General features: G+C 42.7%; 1 protein-coding gene across 2 annotated transcripts in view; it reads right to left on the reverse strand.

The window, feature by feature from the left end:
* The window catches only part of OCLN (occludin), a 28,215-nt gene extending 13,418 nt beyond the window's left edge, over window positions 1-14,797 (reverse strand). The window contains exons 1-4 of one of the 2 annotated variants that reach the window (XM_073346206.2): window positions 14,620-14,797; window positions 12,649-12,741; window positions 11,152-11,836; window positions 8,032-8,193 (exon numbers count right to left, since the gene is read on the reverse strand). In XM_073346206.2, coding sequence (XP_073202307.2) covers window positions 8,032-8,193; window positions 11,152-11,836; window positions 12,649-12,698 — 897 coding nt within the window. In that variant the 5' untranslated portion in view covers window positions 12,699-12,741; window positions 14,620-14,797. The remainder of the gene's footprint in view (window positions 1-8,031; window positions 8,194-11,151; window positions 11,837-12,648; window positions 12,742-14,619) is intronic. The other variant, XM_078853018.1, reaches the window with a different exon arrangement.
* Window positions 14,798-27,906: the final 13,109 nt, after the last annotated feature.

Here is a 27,906-nt window from a genome sequence, read left to right on the forward strand (position 1 = left end):
CCTATATGTATAGCAGCTGACTGAGACATTAGCACCCCTATGATGAAGTCATGAGGCTCTATTTTAATACTAGGGTAGCACTGACCACAGAGACGTGGAGACTCGGATTGAAATAAGCGTGACTGAATGCTTCCGAGGGCTGAGCTCGTGTGCGCATGGGGGATTGTTGTCTGAAGATCCCTCACATGCTAGACATCACTGAGGACCACAGAGGACCATAAATAAATAAATCCTTTAGCACCACAGCAATTTCACCCTTTTTGGCACAGGAAGCTCTAGGCCCAAAGCGTGAGAGTCCTGTGTTTGTATTTATAAAGAAATTTGATTCTGCTGCCCATTGTTACATGAGGTATTTGTGCTATGGGTATTTCTGAAACAAGATAGCTTACAAGTATATGAAAAAAGGGTCTTACACTTGCAGTCCCATGGAATAGTTTTAATCACTTTCAGATAAGCCTCAGCAGCTGCTTCGTATCAGCACCAGATTAATGAATGAGGGTTGACTACATAAGTCTTCCCCAGCCCATTACTACTGTCTTTTTTTTTGGGGTGGGGGGGTCAGTTTGAAGGAAGTGGAGCAATTTTGGAATTGGAAGTAGAAATAGTATGGGGCGGGGGGGGGAGGAGAAAAGGAGAAGATTGTTTTATTTGAAGCGTAACTTTTATTTATATTTCTTAAAAAGATGCCATTAAGAGTGACCTGAAAATTGAAAGGGGCAGGCTTTCAAAGTGTGAAGATTAGAGTAGAAGGAGTAGATTAATGTAGTTGGCTGAGAAACAATAGGACTTTCAGAGCAACTGGGTGATCAGCTTTATTTGTAGCCCCAGTTCAACAAGTTATTTAAACACAAGTAGACCCACTAAAGTCAAGGAAACTATTCACGTGCTTGAAGTCTGGCACGAGTTTAAGAACCTTTCTTAACTGGGCCCCGAATTAACTAGATTGTGCTCAATGGATCTAAATACAACAGGTATGTTTGTAATTTACCTCTCTGTAGTGTCCTCCAGCATTAAGCATTTTAGAGTCTTAAATTTATATTTGGGTATTGTGTACATGACACTATTGATTGTTTGCAAGACTGCCTACTCTTCACAGTTCAGACAGAAGAGGGCTTTACTCTCAAAGCTGACAGGTTTCAGAGTAACAGCCGTGTTAGTCTGTATTCGCAAAAAGAAAAGGAGGACTTGTGGCACCTTAGAGACTAACCAATTTATTTGAGCATGAGCTTTCGTGAGTTACAGCTCACTTCATCGGATGCATCGGATTCATCCGATGAAGTGAGCTGTAACTCACGAAAGCTCATGCTCAAATAAATTGGTTAGTCTCTAAGGTGCCACAAGTCCTCCTTTTCTTTTTACTCTCAAAGCTGTGTCTAATCTAGAGATTTTAATGTTGTGAAAATATGCAGGCATGAAATCCCTTTAGGGTTTCTTTGGACAAAAGGGTGGCTCAACTAGTTTTTCCAGTTCTACAGGGTGTTTTACATCCGAAGTGTTTTCCAAGGAAGAGTCTCAAAACATTCAATTTTCTTCCAGATTTTATTTGATATGGCATCAGAAGTATTTTTTTAACTCCAAAATATCACTTAACTGATTTTTCCCTGCTTTTTTAATAACTAGAGATCTCTATGAATAGAGAAGGGTTTAGGGTTGGCACAAGAGGTCAATATCCTGCATCTCCTCATCAATACCAGTTTTTCAAATTCTATTGTGGGACTATTACGCCAATGTTCTTGTTCCCACTAATTGTAGCAGATGGAGCCACCCTAAAAGCAGACATGAAAGCCTAGTCAGTGCCATTCTGTAACTGCTAAGCCAGGAGAAAAGTGCTTATCGTACCAGATCAGCTTCAGTCTAATTGTGCTTCTGCTGATGAAGAAGAGGCAGCACCAGCATGGCCTGGAGCAAGGAGACATACCACACAGACACTCAATAGTAAAGAGAAAAGGAGTACTTGTGGCACCTTAGAGACTAACCAATTTATTTGAGCATAAGCTTTCGTGAGCTACAGCTCACACACACAGGAACAAATAAGAGACCTAAGTGCATCTCCACTAGTAAAAGGTATACATATAATTCACCACCCATGGAAGTTGTAGCATAGCCAAGGTTCATGCTGTACCCATCATGTCATCTGTTGTGATACCATGGTAAAGATGCCCAAGCCCTGGCTTCACTGCAGCTTTCACCCTTACTCTCATCAGTAGTCAATTGCTGCTACAAAGTTTGCTGGCATGGACAAGGCTCCAGAAAGGTAGATCAAAAAGAGAAAGAAGCTACTTAATTTAGAATGGCAGCGGGCAAGAGACAAACAAAAGCTCTCAGAATGCTGCACTGGTAGGATCTCAACTCTTACTTTCCCCCACACACTACAGACAAGGGAAAAAGCAGCAACAACTTCTAAAAACCTATATTGCCGTAAAGAATGAGTGTTACTTATGAACCATGTACAAAGTTTGTGCACTCTGGATGACAGGACCAGTTTCCATGGTATGCATCCGATGAAGTGAGCTGTAGCTCACGAAAGCTCATGCTCAAATAAATTGGTTAGTCTCTAAGGTGCCACAAGTACTCCTTTTCTTTTTGCAAATACAGACTAACACGGCTGTTACTCTGAAACCTATTTTTATCTCCCTCTCCCTTCCTAGCTGTGGGAATCAGCTCTGTTAGCCGATAGAATGTTCAAGTGCACACAAAACCCTTCACTTTTTGCCGTAGAAAAATATACTTGGAGATTATACTACACTGCTTACAGGGAGAAAAAAAAAAGGGGGTGGGGAGGAGATGCGGGAGGAAAAACAACCTGAGGAGAGGGAAGCACAATTTAAAAAACCACCCAAGCTAGTAAATAGACATATTTCCTTAAATAAAAGTCCAAATAAGGTTGTTCATAAGGGCTCAATTCTTTTTCAACATAAAATCTTTGAAGAATAAGGGTATGGCTTCACAAACTTGTGCCAATTTAATTACATTTAGCTGAACTAGTGAAAACTTATGTGGGCACATTCCCATCTGTTTAAGCCTGGCAACGTAGTTTGCCCCTGTAAATTCAAACCAACATAAGCCAGGTTTAAATCAATGTGGGAGTGTCCACAAAGTCACATCAATGTAACCAAATTGGTTTAAAAGTCACACCCCTTACATTATGCTAGTGCAACTCTAATTAGACCAGAATTTAGGCTGGAGGAAAATATGACAAGGAAACAAACACATTTAGATATCCACCCTTTAGCAACTGTCCTTCAGTCTCAGGTTATGTCTACACTAGCACCTTTGTTGGTTGGTAAAACTTTGTCAGTAACACACACCCCTGACTGACATAAGTTTCACCGACAGACGCACCGTTGTGACAGCACTATGTCGGCATACAGTGACTACACAGGAGACCTTACAGCGGTGCAGCTGCTGTGGTACAGCTGTTGTAGTACTGCTGTAAGGTCTGTAGTGTAGACACAGTCTAAGAGAGGAATGTAACTTATTCTGGACAACATGAGCTTTAAAGGACAGGACACAAACACAGCTTGCATGTAGATAAAGCATCAATGTGTTTTCCTCTTCAAACACATATGAACAATTGCAAATTAGAGCATAAAGTTAGGATGTACATTCAACAAGGTTTATCAGCAGAGGAAACATTTAGTTGTCCAATTTAGGAAAAAACTCATGCATTTTAAATCCACATTACTGTTTAGTTATTCCCACGTTAAAAAGTCTGTTTTGACAGTGTTTTCACGAATGCATGAATCGTTTACAGCTAGGAAGAGTTCAAATCCTGATCAGGTCACACACGAAAGTTTAGAAGTTGGAACGAAGACCTCAGAAAAAGTGTGTTGACTTTTGACACATGGAAAAACAGCACATAATGGGAACAATGGAAGTTATCTACTTAGGATGGAGAAGTAGAGATCTAGAAATGGCAATCAGAACAGAGATATTTTGGCAGAACTTGGCTGGTAGAGCAACAAGAAAGAACGGAGGAGGTTCCTTAGACCAGATGTCTTACCCATGCTCTCAGCATATATAGCAGAGGTGGGCAAGCTATGGCCCGCGGGCCACATGGGGACAGTCCTGCTCGGCCCCTGAGCTCTTGGCCCAGGAGGCTAGCCCACTGTTCCCCCATCCCTGCAGCCACGCCTCCACGCGGGCAGCACACCTGCACGCTCATGCAGGGCAGTGTGTCTGGCTCCAGCCGGGCGGCCAGACAAGCTACTCTGAGCTGCATGGTAAGGGGGCTGGGGGGGTTGGATAAGGGGCAGGAAGTTGTTGGATGGGTGGAAGGATTCTGAGGGGGGCAGTCAGGGGGCAGGAAGTGGGATGGGTTGGAAAGGGGGCGGGGCCAGGCCGTTGGGGCTGCACAGCCTTCCCTATCTGGCTCTCCATACAATTTTGCACCCGATGTGGCCCTCGGGCCAAAAAGTTTGCCCACCCCTGGTATACAGGCTCCCTGCTGTGAAGCACGGCCAGGCTCTCTCAGAGCTGCAGACCCCAGAAGCTCTCCATTGGAACCCTGCCTGACTTTTGCCAGAAGTTCATAAAAACTACTATGTTCCATGTTTGTTTTCAACCAAGTGGCATTTTCCGACTAAAACCACTTTCATCAGAAAGTTCAGAACCAGCTCTATCACCAGACCCCATTCCCACAAGAAGTCTTTCAGTGGACCAGGAAAATAGACTTTACTTGTACTTGTCTGATATTTCTACTTTTTTTAAAAAAAAAAACACAAAAACAAACAAACTTCACATCATCTTTATAAAGCAGCCAAAAAAAACAAAACCGCAAACCCCACCCCCAAGAAACCCTGAACTTTAAAAACAAAATCTCTCCCCTTTACAGTCACTTAATATCATACTAGTTCACGGGTTCTCAGACTGTGGGTCGGGACCCCAAAGTGGGTCATGACCAGTGTTCCCTCTAATTTTTCCCAGCGTGTGTGGACTTAATTTTTAAGTGGACTAATATGGAGGTGCTGTGTGACACATCACCTCCATATTGGTGCACATGAAACTTCATATGGTAGGGTGGGGCCCGAGGGGTTCGGAGTGTGGGAGGGGGCTCGGGCGAGAGAGAGAGAGGGGACTCACCGGCCATGGCAACTCCGGCGGGCCTGGGCCGGGCAACCTGCATGGCAGCTGCACAGCTTACAGGGAACCTAGGTTGTGACACCATTTTAATGGAGTTGCCAAGGCTGGTGTTGGGCCCCAGCAAGTCTGAAGCTGAAACCCAAACCCCACTGCCCAGGGCTAGTTACATGGCGCCCCCGCCCCCCCGGGCAAAAGCCCTTGGGCTTCAGCTTTGACCCCCCCTATTGCCCAGGGTGGTGGGACTCAGGCCATGGGATTCGGGCCAGCTCAGTCTTCAGTCTCCCCTCCTGAGGTCATGTTGTAATTTTTGTTGTCAGAAGGGGGTCACGATGCAATGAAGTTTGAGAAAAGTGCTGTCCTAGTAGTGCTGTCCTAAGAACAGATACAAGATTTGGGTCATTTCAAAATGTCAGGATACAATAGACAAGTCCCAGGTGTGTTGTGAAGGAAGTGTGCTTCCCCTTGATGTCTTAACACCAGATGAGACGACAGGCAGTGAGACGTCAAAAGGGAAAACACCGCACTTCCCTTCAAGCCCAGCTGTTACGCTGGAGAAATGACTGGGCAGCGCTTAAGTTTAAAAATTCATTTTAGGGTCTTGAACTAGACTTTGCCGCCAAAATGTGTCACGATTTAAGAGAGTTCTGTGCCCAGTTGTGCCACAAGTTGTGTAACTTTTAGTAAGCTGAACTCTCAGCTCCTCAGTCACCTCCATCTGTGCATATCCTAAATTAAGGGATAATTTTGGTGAGGCATGAACCCAGGTACCACAGTGATGGGTGCACTATCAGAACCTGAATAAAAGGGGTAGTTGTCAATCATTCTTCACTTTTGAAAGTTAGTCCTGTTCAGTTTGGAAGTCAGAGGCAAAAATAGTCTTTGTCACTATATTCTCTCCTTCCTCAGTCTCATTGGCTGTGAAGCATGATTAACTTTTCAATCAATGACAATTTCTTCAAAACCAGGAACAGAACAATCTTTTAACAAAGCAATTTCCAGAGCTCCCTAGGTTTCATTTCATGCTATAATGTGATTTTTCTGGGCAGACAGAGAGGGTCTCTGAAAGGTAAGACACTTAGCAAAAACTTCACACAGAAAACAAAATCTTTTCACCTCAAGTAGTACTCCCTTAGTTTCATATAAAGAAAAGGAGTACTTGTGGCACCTTAGAGACTAACCAATTTAAATCTCTAAGGTGCCACAAGTACTCCTTTTCTTTTTGCGAATACAGACTAACATGGCTGAAACCTTAGTTTCATATAAATGTTCAGAGAGTGTTCTAGTTCTCAAGAAGACCTAACCCTAGAAGTTTAAGAGCTCCGGGGGGTGGGGAGGGTTGTATGGAGTGGTAAGATTGATAAAAACAAAACAACCCACCATTTTCAAAATAATCATGGACTATTGTGACAACTGTTAAGAGGCTACTACCACATTCCCCAACACAGCCAGTACTGGAACCTTAGCCTGGTATCCAAAACCAAACATCTACTCCTTAAACTAAAAGGAGACCAACATATACAGAAAAAAATAAAATAAACCAAACCACCCCCCTAATTATTTCTAAGACACTGCCAGCCATTAGAGAACTACATGTTCACATGCATAGTATCCAATTCTTCCACTGCAGTGGCAAAGAACTACAACCATCATCACTTAGAGCAGGACTGGGTCTCAGAACAATAAGTTAAACTCATTTTTTCAGATAAAGCTAGGACATGAATTGAAGGAGACTCAACTACCTAGAAAATGTGAAGGTGTAAAAACAAGCTATTACAGACCTATGAGGAGACAAAAGAAACAGAAGAGCAGAAGTCTCTAAAATGTAATCGTAACTGTAATTCAAACAAAGTTTATTATCCTTCACTTTCAGAATATATCTGGCAGTTTTCTGGCCAAAACAATCTTCCAAACCATAAATTCTAAGAGACTAGAAGAGACCTTTGCAACAGAAACTCGCCAAAACCTTAACTGTGGAGAGGCTACCACCTCTTTATACTGACAAAAATAAAAACACAAAAACAAAAAAACCTCAAGACATCAATCATCAGGGTTTTAAGTTTTACTGATAGTTTCCTGTATATTCCGTTTTCTGCCATCTTCAAACACAAGTAAGCAAGTAATGAAAAGACACACCCAGAAACTGTCTCACCGAAACATTTACTTCAAATGAATCTTTATAGCAGTTCCCAGTACAGTCCTGGCTCATGACCTTTACCCAATGAGCACAGGCAGAATCACATGAGTCATAAACACACTTACAAGGTACACAATGAATACTGTGAATGCAGTTACAAGCATTAAGAAATCAAGTACCCCTGAAATTGTGTGTGATTTACTTTAGATTGCGTGATACCCATCTGGGCTTTTTGAAAAGCAGCTACAAGTAAAAGCTAATAAGGATGTTTCTCAAAGTTGGATAACAGATCTCACAGCCCAGTTGCTTGGTTTCCAGAGCGTTTAACTGGGAGACTACATCAAAGTACCGTTACAGTTTTATGTGCTTCCTCTTCCGATTATGTTCTTAGTATCACTGTATAGATTGATTTAATCACCTGAGACCATCTGTTTACAGAGTATTTCGTATAACAATACACACAAGCCCTGAATATTATTAAAATACGATAGTAAATTTTACAATAATTTTACTGTTGGAGACAACCCATCGTAGAAGCTGAAAACCGACACTTAGTTTAACAGTGCTTTTGCTCTATTCCATGTGCAAACTGACTTGTTATTGTGGAGTTGCTCTTAGTACTATGCTCTTGGTAATATTTTCTCCCCCCAGATTTTTAAAGATATGGGGTTGGGTTTTTTTAAAATGAGAGTTTTACATAATCATGTCACTTATAATAGAGGTGAGTCAAATTTGGGGCATAGAAACCTTGAATTTGAAAAGAAATTTGAGGGTTTATACCTGTTTAGAATAAGCATCCAATATGAAAAACTTACCCATTCTTCTACATTGGGGGGATCTTCTTCATAAACCTTTGCTTTATCCCAGAGAATGTTCATTTTACCATAATAATTCATCTGATTTCGGGTCTTTACAGAAAAGTATATGATTATGGCAAGAGCCACAATAACCAAGAATCCCAACACAATGGCAATAGCCTAAAAAAGAAAAAATTTGTAGCAGATATTAGTTAAAGACAAAACCATCCATTCAAGGTGCCAAAAAATCAGTTCAGTGCTCCCCTCCAAAACACCCACAAACAGCTGCCCTTTCCTCCCTCTCCACATAAATCAGCATCCTAATCCAAATTAAAATTCTGACATCTTCCCATCAGATGAACATCCCCAATTTCCAGACCAATAATATGGGCTTTAGAGCATACTGAGCAGTCCAAATTGAAGCTATTTAAGACTAGCAGAGGAGTAAATCCTGCTGGAAACCCCCCTCCCCCCACGCTTTTATACCAAGGAGGATGGATCTTGGGCACCTGCACTGATTTCAGCGGTGCCTGTATGAAACATGAAGAGAACTGCTGCAGGACCACCACCTAGTCAACTTTCTTTTTCTTTTCTTTTTAAGAAACTCCTCAAAGGTGACATGAAAAGGATTTTTTTTAAATTGACCTTCTCCTTTTTTGCTTTTTTATTTTTTGAAACTTTAGACTTTTTTCTTCTTTTTTTTTTCTTTTTTTTTAAGTTTTAAACCAGAAACATTAGGAAACAAATTTTTTCTCCCAGTAAAAACCAGAAAGGACCTTTCAGGAGGTTTCAAGCATGTTTACTAAGAGCTTTAATACCTTTATTGAATAGGAGTCAAGGATGTTAGATCTTTAGCAAAGGCCCCCTTGATCCCAAATATGAATTTCACTTAATATAGATTTATAAAGAAAAAAGTGAATGGTAACTAAAAGTGACTTGAGAGGTAAATTTTCACTCACATAGCTCATCTGACATCACCCTGAGGTCTTGTCTTCACTGAGCAGGGGGAGGGAAAAGAAAAAAAAAAAAAAAGTGTGTTCTTAACTGGAGTTAACTAATTTGAGGAAAAAAACCCTAGTGAAGGCAAGGCAGTTTGTAGTTTTCACACAAGGTATCAGGTCAGATTAGATTTCCCCTGAAGCAGGTTGAGTCAAAGCCTACTGAGGAGCCTAATCTTAGACTTGATAACCTATACAAAAACTACAAACCACCTCTTCACTAAGATTTTACCTCAAGTTAAAAATACCCCTTCCTTTTCTGGGACCTTAAACAGAGTGCCCACATGTGTTTCAAAACATTCTCTACCTATATCTAGGGGGAAAAAAAAAAAAAAAAAAAAAACACAAAAAACCAAAAACCACACACACGAGAAGACAAGAGACCAAGGAAAACTGTGTTCACTAATTAGGACAGGAGTCCAGAAGTCTACGGTATTGTGCCATTAAACTTCACCAGCTCAGATTTTTTCTGTACATGAATTCAATTAAAATTAAATCTACTTTTTAGAAATGTGGAGATTAGTCAATAATATGGAAACTGCGGCATTCTAAAAAAAGGCCTACCCACAAGTGCCACGGTTGTATTTATCTCAGGCTCTTTTAATCATCAAATACAGGTTTTGAAATTTAGTATTTTATAAAATTCCATTACCCCGACGTATTAGTGACCGCAGTAGCTGAAGATTTATTTAAAAAGGTATTAAATGTATCACCACAAGGTCATATTGGACACCAAGAAGTGGTTATGGCTTATCATAGTGACTTTTTTCTTGCGTGGCTGCTATTAGTGCACATAAATGTGATACAAGAAACTAGGTTAAAAAACACCGACAAAGAAACAAGACTCACATTCACATATAAAGAAAAGGAGTACTTGTGGCCACTTAGCGACTAACACAAATTTATTTGAGCATAACCTTTTGTGAGCTAACAGTAGCTCACAAAAGTTTATGCTCAAATAAATTTGTGTTAGTCGCTAAGTGGCCACAAGTACTCCTTTTCTTTTTGCGGATACAGACTAACACAGCTGCTATTCTGAAAATCCACATGCAAAAACATCCAAAGTAATTAGCTCCTTTTACTGTGACAGGGTAGGGATGTAGTGGGGCAATGGGAAATGAGAAAAAAGGGTTGGCACACTAAACAGATCACCACCAGTTGAAAAGGAAAGGACTTTATTTTGACCTCTTATTTGTATTTATTTTAATTCTATCCATGAGCATGTATGTGGCCCTAGAAAATTCACAGCCATGAAAAATGCATTATGGACATGAAATCTGGTGTTGTTCCCCTGTGAAATCTGTATAGATTAGGTTAAAAGCACACACAAGACCAGATTTCACAGAGGGAGACCAGTGTTTCTTAAATTGGGAGTCCTGACCCAAAAGGGAGTTGCCGTGCGGGGGTGGGGTGGGTTACGGTGTTGGGTGTTTGCAAGGTTATTGTAGGGGGAGTGCGATATTGCCACCCTTACTTCTGTGGGCAGCCAGAGAGCGGCGGTTGTTAGCTGGGTGCCCAGCTCTAAAGACAACATCTCGCCAGTAGCAGCGCAGAAGTAAGGGTGGCAATACCACACCAGGCCATCCTTCCTTCTGTGCTGCTGCTGGTGGTGGCTCTGCCTTCAGATCTGGGCTCCCAGCCAGCCGCTGCCGCCCTCCCGCTGCCCAGCTCTGAATGCACCAGCAGCACAGACGTAAGGATAGCAGTACTGCAACCTCCCCCCCCCCCCCCCACAGTAACCTTGCAAATGCCCCACAACTCCTTTCTGAGTCAGGACCCCCTACACTTACAACACCATGAAATTTCAGATTTAGATAGATGAAATCATAAATTAATGATTTCATCTATCATAAGACTGTGCAATTGACCAAAATGGACCATGAATTTAGTAGGGCCCTACTCCTGGAGTTTACTATATTCCTGGAAGAATTTAAAAGTTCTTCAGGGGCTCTTCATTTGTTTTAGAAACACTCCGTGCAGTGGGTAAGGTAGAATTTAAAAGGAGTTGGTTTAATGAGCAGAGAAAGTTTAGCTAGATTAGCTATGGATTTTGTACATGACTTTTTGCACTCAGAATTGTTAGATGTATGATTTAGTCAGCTAAAGGGAAAAAACAAACAAACCATTAGTGCATACATACCTCTTGAGGCTCTACCACACAGTAGTGATACAAGTATTGATTCACAAAGATTCCTGTATTTGTAGATGCAGAATATTGGCTGCACAGAGCAATAAGTTGACTGTAGAACACAGATCCTGAAGCTTGTGCAGTTGGGTTTACTGCCATTACATACACTATAGATGCGATGAATACCAAGAAGCCAAGGACAGCACTTACTATTATCAGAATTAGATAATATCTTCTTGTTCTAGACATGTTTGAGTTGGTAACACTTGTTATAAAAATCGCCATTCCAGCAATAAAGCAAAAAGCTGACATTGCAAGTATGAAGCCTTTAGCAGCTCGGGGCTCAATGTAATTTCCTCCAATGCCATAGGCTCCACCATATCCATATCCAGAGCCATAACTGTAACTGCCTCCAAAACCACCATATCCAGGATATCCTATACCAGATCCCAAAGAGGAACTTCCATAGAATTCTAGATCCCAAGGCAACGTGGAAGCAACACAAGCAAAGATGCCTACACACATCACTACAATGAGAATTGACATGATCTTTATTATTCCTGGAGGGGAAGTCCATCTGTAGAAGTGTTGCACTTCATCCTCTGGGTAGTAGGAATAGGCTGGTTGAGAATACATGGGCTGAGAGTGCATCTCCTCAGCATATGTAATGTTGCTTGGTGCATAGTGAGAAGGTTTGCTGCAATAAGATGAAAACATTATCAACTGAAGTTTTTAAGCCATCTCTGAAAAACTATTGTACAAAAAAATCATAGTGCATGACACGTATGCAATGAGATTATGAAGTTATCAGGAACAGACTAATTCAGGAAGTGATCAGAATTAACCAGTTCTTAAAGAAGACCCCCTAAATTTAAACGGAATGCATATATTCCTCCAAAAAGATAGCTTTTACAATGATTGGCTATAAATATTAGAAGGTTGAAATCAATTAACTCTGACCATTGGCATTTAGAGATTACTATAACAGGTGCTCTGGAAAACTTGGAGAGAATGTTTAACAGTGATAATGTGCAGTATTTATTATACACAACAGTAGGGCCCACGTTTGCAAAGGTATTTAGATTGAATAGCACTCAACAATGCCTAATTGATTTAGAAGCCTAAATCTCATTTTCAAAAGGAATTTAGGCACATAGGAGCCTAAACCCCATTGATAGTCAGTTGCAACACTGAGCCTAGCAAAGCCTAATTGACAGTTTAAATTTTATGTTTGATTAGTTTTGTCACTTAGATCTGTAAAAGCATCTTGTAAAGTGGTAAACAAGCTATTAGAACATCCTACACATGCCCCATGTGTTAGACAGATGTCTGCTTTTTCATTAAATAAGCAGCAAGGTACAGTCCAACAGCAGCAACCTGATGATAGTTGACACAGCTACTGTTAACAGTTGTATAAAATGAGCTGTTAAAGATATGAACTCCAACTATGTACACTGCTTATCTGGGGTAAATTAAATTGGTAACCAAAGCAGAAAAGAGAGTATTTACAATTCATCTGGTCGATAAGGTGGAGGACTCTCAAAAGGTCTGGATGACATAGCTGAAGTGCTGGTCCGCTAAATTCAGACTTATTTTTGGTAACTAGGAAAAAAAAAAAAGTGACAGGCTTAGTAACAAAGCCATCTAAACAGCTTAATGACATAATAGCTAATCTGATCACCTTGCTATTAAGCAGTACAGCTAACTATTCAATCTCTAATAATAATGAAAAGACAAGTAGACAAATCAGTTAGTTTTTCTCTCAAGGCTTTCAACAATTAGAGCTTTCCATTCACCAACTGCAAACAAACAATCCCTTCTATTCCCCCAAAATATGCAGAGACTCCCCTTCATCCTACACTTTTTAAAAAAAAAAAAAAAAATATACAGTGGTTGATCTTAACACTACGATTTCTCCCCAAAATATCTTGAATTATTTAACAGCTTGCTAGATCTCTCAAGTAGTGACACCATGGATAATTCTTCATGACCATCTACAATTTTCCTTTTTGGAGGGGTGCTTTAGTTTTGCCTTTACCCAGTTTGTTTATGTACTGATACAAAGCAGTACATCATTTCAGATGACCATTGGTAGAGTGCATCTAGTAAATTAATTCAACATTTGGGGATAAATTGGATGTTTCTCTAAACAAGAGTGAGAAAAGACCTTGGTCAATCAGATTGCCCCATGAACTACAGCAAAAGAAAGGACTTGGCAATACTGGCTGGGAAACTTTTGTTATTCACGCATTTAAGAGAGTGAAAATTTTATCTCCACCACACCCACAGTGACAGCAAGTAGTGTATATAGCTAATCGGTTTTTGATGGTGGAGGTTCTTGGTTTTAGAGTCATTATGTGTAGAGTGGAGTACCAAGAACTCTCTTTAAAATTAGCCTTTTAAAATTATGGTTTCAAACAATAAAGATTTCAGTCCCCGAAGTGGTTGTCCTCATTAATTGCTGGGGTAGGAAAATCAGTTCAATAAACATTACCAAAACATTTCACAAACTTAGTTATGCGGAGTACAGCTATTTCAACCAAAATGTAATTTGTTTCAGTGCAGCCTTGAGGTGATACTACTTGAGGTGAAGATAAAGGAAAGAATAGAAGACATTAGTTGCTGAATAATACAGAGTTTCTTTGAGAGGCAAAGAAGAATTTAATGCATGTTTTCTGGTGCATACTGAAAAATCTCTTTACAGAAAAGAAAGCATTCATAACAGACTGAATGCCCTGGTGGAATGGTCACTCCTGAGGAAGAAAATCTTAAGGAAGCAACTTGTTAGAAAAGACTCAACTTTGAACAGGACACCCAGGAAGTACTTATTGAGTGCTCCCAAAGGATGTGGTGTTTACAACTTCTGTGGAAAATACATATTAAAATCATATGATTGATTCTTCCCTCCTTGTATTACTCTTTTTTAGAGAGCACTCACATCAGAGAGCAATTGAGACTAAAACCTTATTATAGTGCACAGCCCCAGATGAAGTGAGCTGTAGCTCACGAAAGCTTATGCTCAAATAAATTGGTTAGTCTCTAAGGTGCCAAAAGAGCCCCAGAACCGTAACTTGCAAAAGATGTAACTAAAGAGCCATCATGGTGTCAGGGAAAAAAAACGCCCAATGCAACCGAGCATTTAATAAATGAGATCTCCGCATGATCTCGCTATAGTAATGAACAACGCATACTAGTACCCTAGAGACTGGAAGTATCAGCGTTCTGTCTTATTTCGATATTTCAAATTACAAGCCATAAGTATAAATATATACGAAAACTTTTAATGAGAAACTAAAGTCCCCTACATTTCCGCGTCGCTGAGCGCGGGGCGAGGGGGAGACTCCTCCCCGCGACCACTACACAAAGCAAACAACACTATTAACTACACACACACACTCTGCTCTCACCCCCATCCCACTTCGATTTTCCCTTCGGAGGTTTGTAACCCACGCAGGCACTCCGCTCCCGAAGACCATTTACCTTAATGCCAGCAGCGCACGCACCAGCTGGACTCGCCAGAACGCCGCTCTTTAACCTCTGTGCTGTACAACGAGGCGCTGCCAGCCTGCCTGCCTGCCTGCCTCTCCCCCTCCCTGCCAAGCAGCCACACCCAGCCGCGGTGCATGCGCCCTGTCTGCACACCTGGGGCTAAAGGACGGGAGCGATCATCCCCCATTCCTCCCTCCCTCCCGCCCCGCGCTCCCGCTGCCCTGCCTGGAATGCGGGGTGGGAGCCGCCCATTGGCTGCTCTCTTCCCCTCCGGCAGCGGGCGGGGCGCTCGCGGCGCGCGACCCCGTCACCTGAAACTCAGGCGCGGGACCAGGCGGCGAACAGGTTGTTCCGGCAGCGCCGCTGGCGAGCGCGTGGAAGGAGCCGGGAACCAGTTTCGAGTGAGGATGGCCAAGCCCTGAGCTTCGAGTGTAAATAAAGAGCGGGCGGGCTGGAGCCGTGCCCGAGGAACGCCGAAGTGCGGGTGGGGGGATGAGGGGCAGCGGGGGAGCCTCTCACTCTCAGCCCTTCCCTGACGCCACTTCACAGACACTTTAACCCTTCAGCTGGGATGCCTGTGTCGCCCCTCCGCTGCTGTCCAGAACTGCCCCCCTGAGATCAGTGGGCGATTTGGGGGCGCAGTGATGAAGCCCTGAGATTGCAGCTCCTCAGCCCAGGCACCCGTCTTGACGTTGTTTGTAAAATGCCTGTTGTGCTGTAGCAATAAAACAGGAATGGGCACAGCTCCCCGGCCTGTGAGTGTTAGCCCCAGGAAAAAAGAAAGACCTTTTACAATGTTGGGCAGAAATAAACTGGTTCCAATTGAGGGGAAAGCATTAGGGCAAAGGTGATAATCCCTACCATTCTCCCGCTGCCAGTGCCACCCTTTAAATCAGCAGTAGTAGGAGTGGGGTGGCGCTGTTTCTGTGCACCTTTCCCCTTCCTCAACTGCATGCACTAGAAGGAAATAAAAAGAACAAAGCCCTTATAATATATTAACATGCGTTTTGGGGGGGGAGGGTTGGTGGTATAAACTAAGGTTTGAATTTCAACTAAAATTGTTGGACTGGTACAATCCTCTGTCTGGACACACTAGTGTAGGAGTACCTTTTTCAGCTTAACTTAAACCCCTTCCTAAGTACCATAAACTAAACCCCCAAAATATCTGCGTACGGCCTGGTCTACTCTTAAAACTTCAAACTTCAAACTCTTAAAACTATCACCAGCAGGAGAGTGAATTTGTGGGGGGGGGTGGAGGGTGAGAAAACCTGGATTTGTGCTGGAAATGGCCCAACCTGATGATCACTTTAGATAAGCTATTACCAGCAGGACAGTGGGGTGGGAGGAGGTATTGTTTCATATTCTCTGTGTATATATAAAGTCTGCTGCAGTTTCCACGGTATGCATCCGATGAAGTGAGCTGCAGCTCACGAAAGCTCATGCTCAAATAAATTGGTTAGTCTCTAAGGTGCCACAAGTACTCCTTTTCTTTTTTCTTAAAACTTAGGTTGACATAGCTATCTATAGTAGTCAGAGGTGTAAAAGGTCCACTCTCCTGAGCACTATATCATAACTATGCCCACCTCATCCCCAGTATAGAAGCAGGTAGGTTGAGGGAAGAATGCTGTTCTTGACCCAGTTTCTGTTGTTTGGGAAGGTGAAGTTCCTAGAGCAACAGAAAAACCCAGTCTGCTGGGTTTCTGAGTCTACACTATGGTGCTTAAACAGCATAATTATGGCACCTTAGCACCCATAGTGTAAACATAACTTGAGAGTGTCCATATACATAACTTTCCCCTATAAGCAAAGCTCAAAATAGAATGCATTTTAGTCAGGAGCAAAATAAAATTGAATGGAGACAGTGCTTCAGCTTCCTTGGGTGCTGTACCTACCTCCTGAAGCCCTGATAAATTAGATGATCTCAGTCCCAAGAGCTGTATTGGTGTGTCAATCACCTGTGGAGATGGACATTTAACTCTCACATTGATATTCCTAAGGCTAGCTGATCCCAGAGGCAGCTACATAAGAAAGGCCCCTTGCTACTATAACAAAAGCTTTTGTAAAGCGTGAATGGGATTAGTTTTAACAACAGTAGAAACATCTGGTATTGGAGATTGGACTATTTATCCTTGATGTAATTATATTGGAAGCACTAGTATAAGAGCTGGAATTATTTTTACACATTAACTAGTGTGATTCCACCTCTTTGGTAGCAATTAAGACACTTTTCAGTGGATAGGCATTAAGTGTCTTTACCCTTTCCCTTCTACTTTGTCTAATCTAAATTTAAAAAGTAAGCGCTAGTTTCATTTATCAGAGATAATAACAATAAGGAGCAAAAAGAAAAGGAGTACTTGTGGCACCTTAGAGACTAACCAATTTATTTGAGCATAAGCTTTCGTGAGCTACAGCTCACTTCATCGGATGCATACTGTGGAAAGTGTAGAAGATCTTTTTACACACACAAAGCATGAAAAAATACCTCCCCCCACCCCACTCTCCTGCTGGTAATAGCTTATCTGATCAGATAAGATCTTCTACACTTTCCACAGTATGCATCCGATGAAGTGAGCTGTAGCTCACGAAAGCTTATGCTCAAATAAATTGGTTAGTCTCTAAGGTGCCACAAGTACTCCTTTTCTTTTTGTGAATACAGACTAACACGGCTGTTACTCTGAAACCTGTCAATAAGGAGCAAGTTAATCTAACTCCCTGGACATGATACAGCTGACCTCCAGCTGGTACTAATAGCCTAAGGATATCTTCTTACTAATGCCATAAAGCGGTGGGTTAAACTTGTGATTGCATTATTAGTACCAGTGGGGAAGTTATTTGCAAATTCCAATAGTCTTGACAGAGTAATACTAAATCTGTTGAAAAATAATTAATTTAATCACTGGCCTGATTATTTGTTTTCTTTATTTTAAACATTCGAACTGTACTCATGGGTCTAAACAGGAGGGTTGTTTCTCTCTTTCCCCTCCTCCCTCCTGGGCAGCTTAAATATTGCAGGGATTGTGGAAAGACATTACATATCTGGTCTAGGATTTATGCATCCTCAACCTAAGGTTTATTAGATTATACATACAGAAAATTGGTTGGTATCCTGAGCCTGAAAAGATTAACTGACAAAATAATTGATAAATTTACTATCATTATTTGAGAGGAAACATTAAAAAAGTTACTAAGTACACAAGCACAGAATAGTTATGCCAATCTCCAGCCCTGTAAAACCATCAGCCTCCAGCTAGTAATGATAGGTGCATTATAAATATTGATGCATTGAGAGAGGATACATGAAACAATTGTGACAACCAAAAGTACCCATAACTTAACCCTAATACTCCCCTAAGTACTGTCCATTGTTTTGTTAGCCCACTAAACTTCCTCTCCACCCATAATGTTGATATTGTCTTCAGTATTGTGGGTGAAATTCTTGCCTGTTACCTTAACCCCACTGAAAAGCTGAGGGTGAAATCCTGGTCTCTTTGTAGTTCCAGGGTTTGTCCCTTATTGCATGCATTAAGACAAGTAGTGGAGAGGGCTTGTGTAGTCCCATTTCATTTGGATAAAGTTAACCTTGTATTATCTGTATGTAAATTAAGCTCATCAGGACAGGGACCTTGTCTTCTTTTATTTCTATGAAGTTGCACTGTGTAGATCCTGGTCAACCTATCAGCGTTGGTCAGGGGTGTGAGCACCATAGTTAAGCCAACCTAAACCACCATGCGTAGACACGGCTAGGTCTTAGCTGCAGTTGCTGGGGAAGTGGATTACAGACTGACTGACCAAAAACCCCTTCTATGGATGCAGGGAGCAGAGTGTCTATACTACAAGAGCATAGCACCCATAGTGTAGACATGACCTCAGTAATTACATATGGTTTAATGTTCTGTTGTATTACAAAATGATAGATCAACTGCACATACATCCAGAGAAGGTTCTAAACAAGGACTCTGGTAAAATAAAAAAATGCACGTAAATTATAGTCTGTTGTTTTGGGTAATTCTATGTTTTGTTTATTCAGACTTCATTTAAAATTTTCATTAAAAAACATAGTTTTGTCTTTTACAATATACAATGCACACTGACACACTGTTCCCTTGTTAAAAGCTTGTTACCGGAAACTTTCCTCAAACAGTAGCCACATAAAAAGTCTGAATTCTTCCTCCTCCACCTCTTTTCACTCTTAACAAAAACAAAACAGAAAAAAGTTAATTCCAAAGTCTAACAGGGACTATTTCAATACTGAGGAATTGCCAGGGGGCGGGGGTCAAAGTTACATTTTAAATAGCTTTCTATTTACAATCTTGAATATGGAATCTTTACTGTGTCTATTAGGCTCTTTTAAAGGGTGGTTCTCCGCCACAATTTTTCAGACTTTGTTAGCTCTTTTACTGTAAAACCCAATTGTTTTAAGTCTTTTTTTAAAAAGCCTCTTTAAAAATCATATTTGGAATTCCCAGTTTTTGCCTCTTTTGGAGACAGCAACTGGGAAGGAGCTTGGCTCTAATGTCATCTGGGTGGGAATTCAGAACTATATCCGGGGAACACAAAGGGCTTGTCTACACTTACATTTTATAGTGCTCTAACTTGCTGGCTCAGGGGTGTGAAAAATCACCCCGCTGAGCGCAGCAAGTCTGAGCGCTTTAAAGTGCTAGTGTAGACAGGCTCCAAGCGCTGGGAGCTAATCCTCTCATGGAGGTGGATTACCAGGAGCGTTAGGAGAGCTGTCTCCCAGCGTTCACATGTGACCACACTCACACTTCAAAGCAGTGCCGCGGAAGCGTTCTTGCAACAGCACTTTGAAGTTTCCAGTGTAGCCATACTCAAAGTGAACTAAAACTACACTTGTTGTCTATGGAGTATCCTTTATTGGCCATTGCCACAATCCTTCAGACCTCATAGGATTAATCAAGGACACCACCACCATCAGTAACACTTCCATCCATTAACAAGCCAACTGGATTTGTTTGGCTGGATGGCCTTTGTTGAAAAGTGCAACGGCCTTTTTGGGGCATGATGCAAAGCCCACTGAAGTCAGTGGGAGTTTCTCATTTATTTTAGTAGGCTTTGGACTGGGCCCTTAATGTACTTTTAACATGGTGGTAGAGTGAACAGTGGGGTACAGATGTGTGTTGGATGCATCTAAACTGCTGTTTACCTTAATCAGGACTTAGATACTCAGTATTTATTAGATATGCTTACAGATTTACCTTGTCCCTTCTCCTCCTTTTGTCACATCAGTAGACAAAAAAGCCAGATCACTAGGGATGGATCATCCAAAAATACTAGTCAAGGTTACCAGCTATTGTCCTAGAGCAGTGGTTTTCAAACTTTTTTCTGGCAATCCAGTTGAAGAAAATTGTTGATGCCTGCAACCCAACAGAGCTGGGGATGAGGGATTTGGGGTGTGGGAGGGGTTCAGGGTTGGGGTTGAGGTGCCAGGGATGAGGGGTTTGGGGTGCAGGAGGGGGCTCAGGCTCTGGGCTGGGGGTGCAGGCTCTGGGGTGCAGGAAGGGGCTCCAGGCTGGGGCAAGGGATTGGGGCACAGGCTTACCTTGGGCAGCTCTCAGTCAGTGGCGCAACGGGAGTACTAAAGCAGGTTTCCTGCCTGTTCTGGCACCGCGGACTGTGCTGCACCCTAGAAGCGGCCAGCAGCAGTTCCAGCTCCTAGGCAGAGGCGTGCAAGCGGCTCCACACAGCTCTCACCCGCAGACACAACCCCCCAGCTCCCATTGGCTGGTTCCCAATGGGAGTGCGGAGCTGGTGCTCGGGGTGGGGGCAGTGCACAGAGCCCCATGGCCCCCGCGCCTAGGAGCCAGACTTGCTTCTGGGGCGCAGCACGGTGTCAGAACAGGTAGGGACTAGCCTGCCTTAGCTGGGAAGCACCGCTGACAGGACTTCTAATTGCCTGGTCAGCAGTGCTGACCAGAGCTGTTGCGACTCAGTGCCTTATATTCCGTGACCCAGTACTGGGTCATGACCTACAGTTTGAAACCACTGTCCTAGAGCATGAGCCTACTAGATATTAACTTCTTGGTGGTGCTTTTCTTACAACTTTTCACTAACAACTTCTGATCTTTCTAAAATTAAACACAGCAAAGGTGAGAAGAACCAGACTGACACTCATGAATGCTAAAAACTCCTTTTTCTTTCATAACAGGTACAACATAGCCAGTAGAAGAATAGACTTCCACACAGGACCTTGGCAATGTGCCTCATTTGTGTACACATACCTAGAGTAATGGCCTCTTAGAGGAAGAAAATAATCAGTTTCTATGTCCACTCAATGCACTTAAGTAATGCTATTAACTTTGAGGCCTAGTATTATGAAGTGAATAGAATGTTTGGCGATTAGACAATCTAATTGTTTGAATTAGTCAGCAGGAGTTGATTCTGTTGCTCTAACATACCAAGATGGAAAAACATCACCCATCTTTATTATTATTTATTACACACATTTGCATATTGATATAGCAACTTGAGCAAGGCATATCCTGGTAATTAATATTATGTACTGAGTGTCAACAATGTAATCAGCATTATAGAGAAGGAAGATTAGAGAAGTGCCTTCTATGACCTTATATTCAAAGTAGACAAAACAGAGAACAAAAATGGTACACTTGATTATTAGAGGGTGGACATATCTGAATGGAACTTTTGTTTGTATGGAGATAACACTTTTTTAAGGGTCTAAAATGTCTTAGCACAGGGTAAGTGTGCATATTAACACTAGCAATGGGTTACAAATAAACAGTATCTAGAAGTAGACAGTGCCTTTCATTCTCTAGGATTTCAATATAATATACCCTGTGCCATTGAAACTGCAAGGGGAACGTAGCTAAGCAGAACAGGTATTTAGATAGCATAGTGATGGGTGTCTTAAGAACCTAAGCAGATAGAATGTAATTATCCAAATGGGAATTTAGCCAGGACAGTTGGCTTCTTAGAAAGTTACCACAGATTTATCAATGATCAAAATTGATTTTATGCTTTGGCTGAAAAACAGTATCTGCAATGGCACAGTGCCCCTAACACAGCTAACCCCACAAATGGGGTATTGGTTCAGTAGTGAATCACCCCAGTACAAATACTCTAAAATGCCTAAAAAAACCCACTCTGAGAACAGCATTTATTCCTGTTAAGCACCTACCATATTTCTAGGACCTATAAAACTAAGTGTTGTTTAACAAAGACCCCCCTTCAAAGTGAATTAACAGGAAAAAAAAAGGGGGGGGGACTTAAAGTGGCTTCTAATTTCACTGCAAGTAAACCCTCAAATGGGAGTTGTTGGGCACGCCACACTTTTGAAAATCAGGTCACTAATGTAGGTGCCAAAATATGGATTTAGGACCCTAATTTTAGGCTCCTGTTTTTGAAAATCTTGGCCCTAGGACATAATCACAGGGCTGATCCTACAAATTACAATGCATGGACAGAGCCCCATTTTCTGCATTGGGCTTTGAGCGGAACAGGAATACATCTATATGCTTTTACTTGCAGGATCAAGGCTTAAGTATATATATTTTTTATAGAAAGTTGCAAGAGCAGCACCTGTTTTATTTCCCTGATGTAACTTGATTTCTCACTTCTCATGGGAGTAGAGTACCTTGGAGTAGTTCAGTCAAAAACTAAGTAGTCAAGTCTAATATTCTTCATTGATATAGAGATAGGTTAATATTTTTCTGTGACTATAACTGTCAGATCCTAACTTCTAATCTAGTTTCCTCAGAATGAAGGTTCTTTTGTCTAAAACTCCCAGCAGATATTTCCTGTTTAAAATTCAGAACTTACTCATATGATTCAAAATAGAGCTTTGCAGAGCAGATAATACAGTACTGCACACAACATAAGAATAGCCTCTCCCACTTCTGTTATGGAATTTCTCAAGTATCAGCCTATACCAGTACTTAGGCACTAGTTAAAAGTACAAAATCTGCTGGACCATGGACCTACAATATAAGTACTGTAAAATAAAATCATTCTTTAAACTAATGTAGATGTTCACACATTTAGTAATTGTTCAGTTACACAGCTAAGGTAGTTCAGATAGCTCTGGCAGCTTTACAAATTTTAATTGCTTGGTGGTATATTTTAATACTTCTTTCAGGTCTACTCTGAATAGTAAACTTGGATTATAACGCTGCAAAGACTCACGTACATGCTTAACTTTCTGCATGAATAGTCTGCATTGATTTCAGTGGGATTATTTACATATGGAAAGTTACGTTTGAGTCTTTTCCAGATCAGGTGCTTAATAGTGCATTTAGGAGCACAGTGGAAAATGAACCTAGTAAGCAAACTATAGTACTGTACACAATATTTCAAAGGGGTCATTCATCAGAGGTAGCTCAAGGTGGGCAAACAATCCATCCCAGTTTTACAAAAGGTTACCTCCATAAAACAGGGCTGGGCTAAAGAGCAAGCAAATTCTTTGGGATTCTGTACAGACTTGGCAAATCAGAGCTAGGCTAATTTCCCACCCTGGCAGCAAGTAGGGGAGAGAGAAAAAAAAATTTCTACCATATTCTACCATTTTCTGGCAGGGGAACTAGAGAAGTAGGGCTTGTCTACACTGGCACTTGACAGCACTGCAACTTCCTTGCTCAGGGGTGTGAAAAAACACATCCCTGAGCACTGTAAGTTTCAGCATTGTAAAGTGCCAGTGTAGACAGTGCACCAGTGCTGGGAGCTATTCCCCTCATGGGGGTGGTTTTTTACAGTGGTGGGAGAGCTCTCTCCCAGCACTGGTGCAGCGACCACACAGGCATGTTAAATCACGGCCACGGCAATGATTTAACGTTGCTAGTGAAGACATGCCCGTAGATAACTCAAAGTTGGACCTCCGTCAGCCAAACTTGGGCCATCAGCAATCAAAGATATCGCCAATTATATCAATAGCAATGTAATTAATGGTGTTAGAGAAAATGGTGTTAACAGTCAATGACATACTCCTCAGTCAGAACTGAACCACTGTGGTGTTAGAGGTGTTTCATAGAAGAGAGTCAAAACCAATGCACTGACACACCTATTACTGAATAGCCCAAGAGACTATTTAATTAATCTTTTAAAACAAGAGTGGGAGTGTTAGTCACACTGTCCTAAGTAAGTTCCTACTCCAGTAATTACAGTCTGATCTATCTAAATGGCATTTGTAGTTTAAATTAACTGATGAGGAGGAGATGGAGCTTTTATCTTCTTGATCATTGTTTCAGATCCAGGTCACAGTAATAATGAAAAGATGTTACTATCTTGTTTTACACTTAATCATCAAATAGTTCCAGGTGATTAGGTATCTGCCTCATCACAATTAGAACAGATTTTGTACTAAGTTATGTATGTTGTCCTACAGCAATAGCAGTCATACTTGCCACCTCCCAGCAACCACAATAATAAATAAGGCCCATTTACCCTGGCAAGTTTCTGCGCCATAAAGCAGCTTTGAGTGCAGTAATTCCCAAGGTGTTCACACTGCGAAGCCACGTAGTGCGCGGATACAGCGCTCTAAAAATACCGCCCCGCTGAGAGGCGTACAGCTTTCTGCGCCGGGGCTACAGCACTGCAGTGCCAGTGTAGACACCTTGCTGATTATAGCATTACGATTGGCCTCCAGGAGGTGTCCCACAATGCCTGTTCTCACCTCTCTGGTCATCAGTTTGAACTCTACTGCCCTGACCTTAGGTGACCAATCGTCAGCCCCACCAGATACATTCCTTTGCAAATTTGAAAGTCTCCTTCCTGTTTGCTCAGTGATGTGTGCAGTGGTAGGGGGCTTATTCCTTCACCCGCTTACTTCCCTGGTCCTCCTTGCATGAACAGAGAGCTACAATACCCGATGTCCAAAGGTGCAAACAATTTGATGTTTATTGGGGTGAACTTCCAGCAAGCATGATTCTAGTTTCCTTCCTTAGTGTCCCCCTTCCCAGCTCTGACACCACAGAGCCTTACCTGTGTCCCTGTTCCCATTCCCCCCCTTAACAAAACATGATTCCAATTTCCTCACCCCCATTCCCTGTTCCCATTTCCCCCCTTACTTCCTGATTGACTGTAGACTATATAGTAAAACTTGAGTTCTGCTTCGCTATACCTTCCTGAAATTTAACTAACCAATCCTAACATACTGTAACATGATTATGTAACCAATTATATCCCACCACCTTAATTAGTTTACATCCAGCAAAATTAATTATACACCAGACAGAAACAATCTCAGAACCAGACAGAGATTATACGACAAACAATAGGGAAATGGGGACTACAATGGTAGAACAACACAGAAATGAGGATTTCACATCCCAGCTATTGATAAGTTATAAGATTCCCAAGTGCCACATGCCCAGCATTGCCAGACAGGATGCTATCAAACTAAGTTTCCCTTTACATTTTCTAGGCACTTCCCTTTCTCTGGAGGTGATAGGTATTATCAGGACAGAACTGTATTCCTAACAGCCCAAGAGCACCTTATTTCAATGTGACTTGTTTGGAATGTAAGGGTGTGACCACTCGCTTCCCAGCTTATGGCTGCCTCTGCTACTTAGCCAAACATCTTAGCATAAGAACAGGGCCTCAGACTGTCACAGTAAGAGAAGGCCTTTACACTGGCAGACAGTGATTTTGATTCTTTCTTTTATACCTCTATAACTAGCTAAGTGGTAAGAATACACCTAAATTCTTCGAGTATAGGCCTTTACAGACAGGCCTGAATATCTATATCCTAACATGCAGTGGTCTCAGCGCATCTTTCCATGCCATGCCTGCTCCACATACCAGGCGATCCCCGACTTGGAGCAATGCTGAGCTGCTGGACCTCACCAGCATTTGGGGAGAGGAGGCTGTGCAGTCACAGCTGCACTCCAGCCCTCAGAATTATGATACCTATGGACAGATTTCTAGATGCACGATAGAAAGGGGCCAAGACCGGGACACACTGCAGTGCAGGGTCAAAGTGAAGGAGCTGCAGAATGCCTACCACAAGGCATGTGAGGTGAACTGCTGCTCTGGTGCTGTGCCCATGAGCTGCCGGTTCTACAAAGAGCTGGATGCGATACTCAGTGGCGACCCCAACTCCAAGGCAAAGGCCCCTGTGGATACTTCGTTGGCTTGTGTGCCAGTTGAGAGTGGACCGAGCCAGGAGGTATCAGTCTTGGACTAAGAGGGGGGCGGGATTCAGAGGCAGAAGATGACTTGGAGGCCAAAGATGCATGCAGTCAGGAGCTCTTTTCTACCCCAGAGGAGCCTAGTCAGTCACAGCAGTCGGATCTTGGCGAAGTGCAAACAGGAGAGGAGGCTCCTGGTAAGCGGATCTGATTTTGAGAATTGCGGTAGCAAGTTGTTGGGGGCAGGAGGGTTGCAGAAAGCAGGCTTGTTTCCTACTGCATGCCTAGTCTGAGCGGCGGGAACAGGCTGTTGATAGACTCCCTCACTTCACAGGAATCTCCCTCCCTTAGATCTCCAGCAAACTTTTGTGGAGATACTGAGCAATCTGCTGCTGCAGGTTCCTTGGCAGAGCTACTTTGTTTCTTGCCCCATTAACGATAACTTTCCTACACCACTTTGTGGTCACAGGCGCCGGGGGACCATTGCTGCACACAGGCGAGCCGCATAGGGGCCAGGGTGGAAGCCACAGGCTTGGAGAAGACCCTCCTTTGATTCCCTGCTCACCCTCAGCAGCGAGATATCTTCCATAATGATCACCTCCTGTGGAAAGTGTGGGGACAGGAATGATTATCAGGCCCACCCTACAGTGCTGGCTCTCCCCAAGTGCCACATGCCCAGTGTACAGCAGGGTCCAGGAGCAGAGATTTCCCCTGCCCCTGTGGCTACTCACCATTTTGGGGGTCTTGTGGCTCATGTGTGCTTGCCTGGGGCCAGCCAGTTAGTGACAGGTGTGTGAGTACTGGCTGCGTTTTAAAGCACTGAAACAGTGTTGTCTGTGTTGCAAACAATACTGCTTCTGTAAAATGTTGCATTTAAACTTCACAGAGATGACCTTGGGAGCCCAGCCTCCCTCTTTGTTATCGATGGTAGAATGGCTGTGCAGAATTAGAAAGTGTCCAAGAAGAACTAAAGAGGACTTCATGCGTGAGGTTATGATGCACTCAGCCGCCAAGAAAAAAGAACTGAAGGAGTGGCGGGACAGCGAGAAGAGGGACCGAAAGGAGAAAGCAGCACACCAGAAAGAAGCCACAGAGCGGCTCTTAACAGTTACGGAGCACCAAGCAGACACACTCCAGGCGAGACTAGCTCTTCAAACTGAGCAGCCCCGCGCCTACCCTCCCCTGCAGCCGCTGTTGCAAAACTCTTCCCCATGTGACCCCCCTCCCCCATAGCGCCAACACACTGTTATCAACCTCCTGGCTCCAGTCTGTACCCGCAGCATTCCACTCCTCCCTCCTCACAGTCCAGCACTGTGGACTCCCACTACCCACTGAACTCAACACCCATCCCTCTGCAGTTTGGCAATGTTGAAGTACAGCACCCACTGCATTGTACTCCAGTGGAGAGGGTTGGCTATGATCTGTCAACATACACAAATCTGTAGCCATCCCGGGACCCCTCCTCCTCTTGAGACCTTCCCATCCCCCATGCCCCTCCCTGCTGATGTTTTTTTTAATTTACTCTCTCCTCTAGTGATTGTCTTTCAATAAAAATTATGTTTGTTTAAAAGCAATATTTTATTAAGTGAACGCAAAAAGAGCACTGCAAAGCAACATACAATTATGTTAAGGCCCCTTCTTGCATCACGTGCATCTATCACCTCTTAGCATTACAAGCACTGCAATCCCGAGCATAACAGCAGATATTAGTGGCTTTTAGCTTCAAATTGCTGCTGCAAGCATCCTGATCCTTATGGCCCTGCGCTGTGCCCCTCTAATAGCCCTGGTCTCTGGTGGTTCAAACTTAGCCTCCAGGTGCTCAGCCTCTGCAGTCCAACCCTGAGTGAAGCTTTCACCTGACCCTTCACAAATATTATGGAGCATACAGCACACGGCTATAAGCACAGGAATACTGTCATCGTCCATGTCCAGCTTCCCATACAGGTATTGCCAGTGAGCTTTCAAACGGCCAAAAGCACACTCCGCAGTCATTCTGCTCAGCCTGTTGTTGAACCACTCCTTGCTGCTGTCAAGTTGCCCCATGTATGGATTCATGAGCCACGGCATTAAGGGGTAGGCAGGGTCTCCCAGGATCACGATGGGCATTTCGACTTCCCCTATGGACTCCCCTAATCTTCTGGTCAGGGAAGAAAGTCCCTGCTTGCAGCTTCTTGAACAG

Source organism: Lepidochelys kempii, chromosome 5 (assembly GCF_965140285.1).
Source record: "Lepidochelys kempii isolate rLepKem1 chromosome 5, rLepKem1.hap1, whole genome shotgun sequence".
NCBI classification, from domain to species: Eukaryota; Metazoa; Chordata; order Testudines; family Cheloniidae; genus Lepidochelys; species Lepidochelys kempii.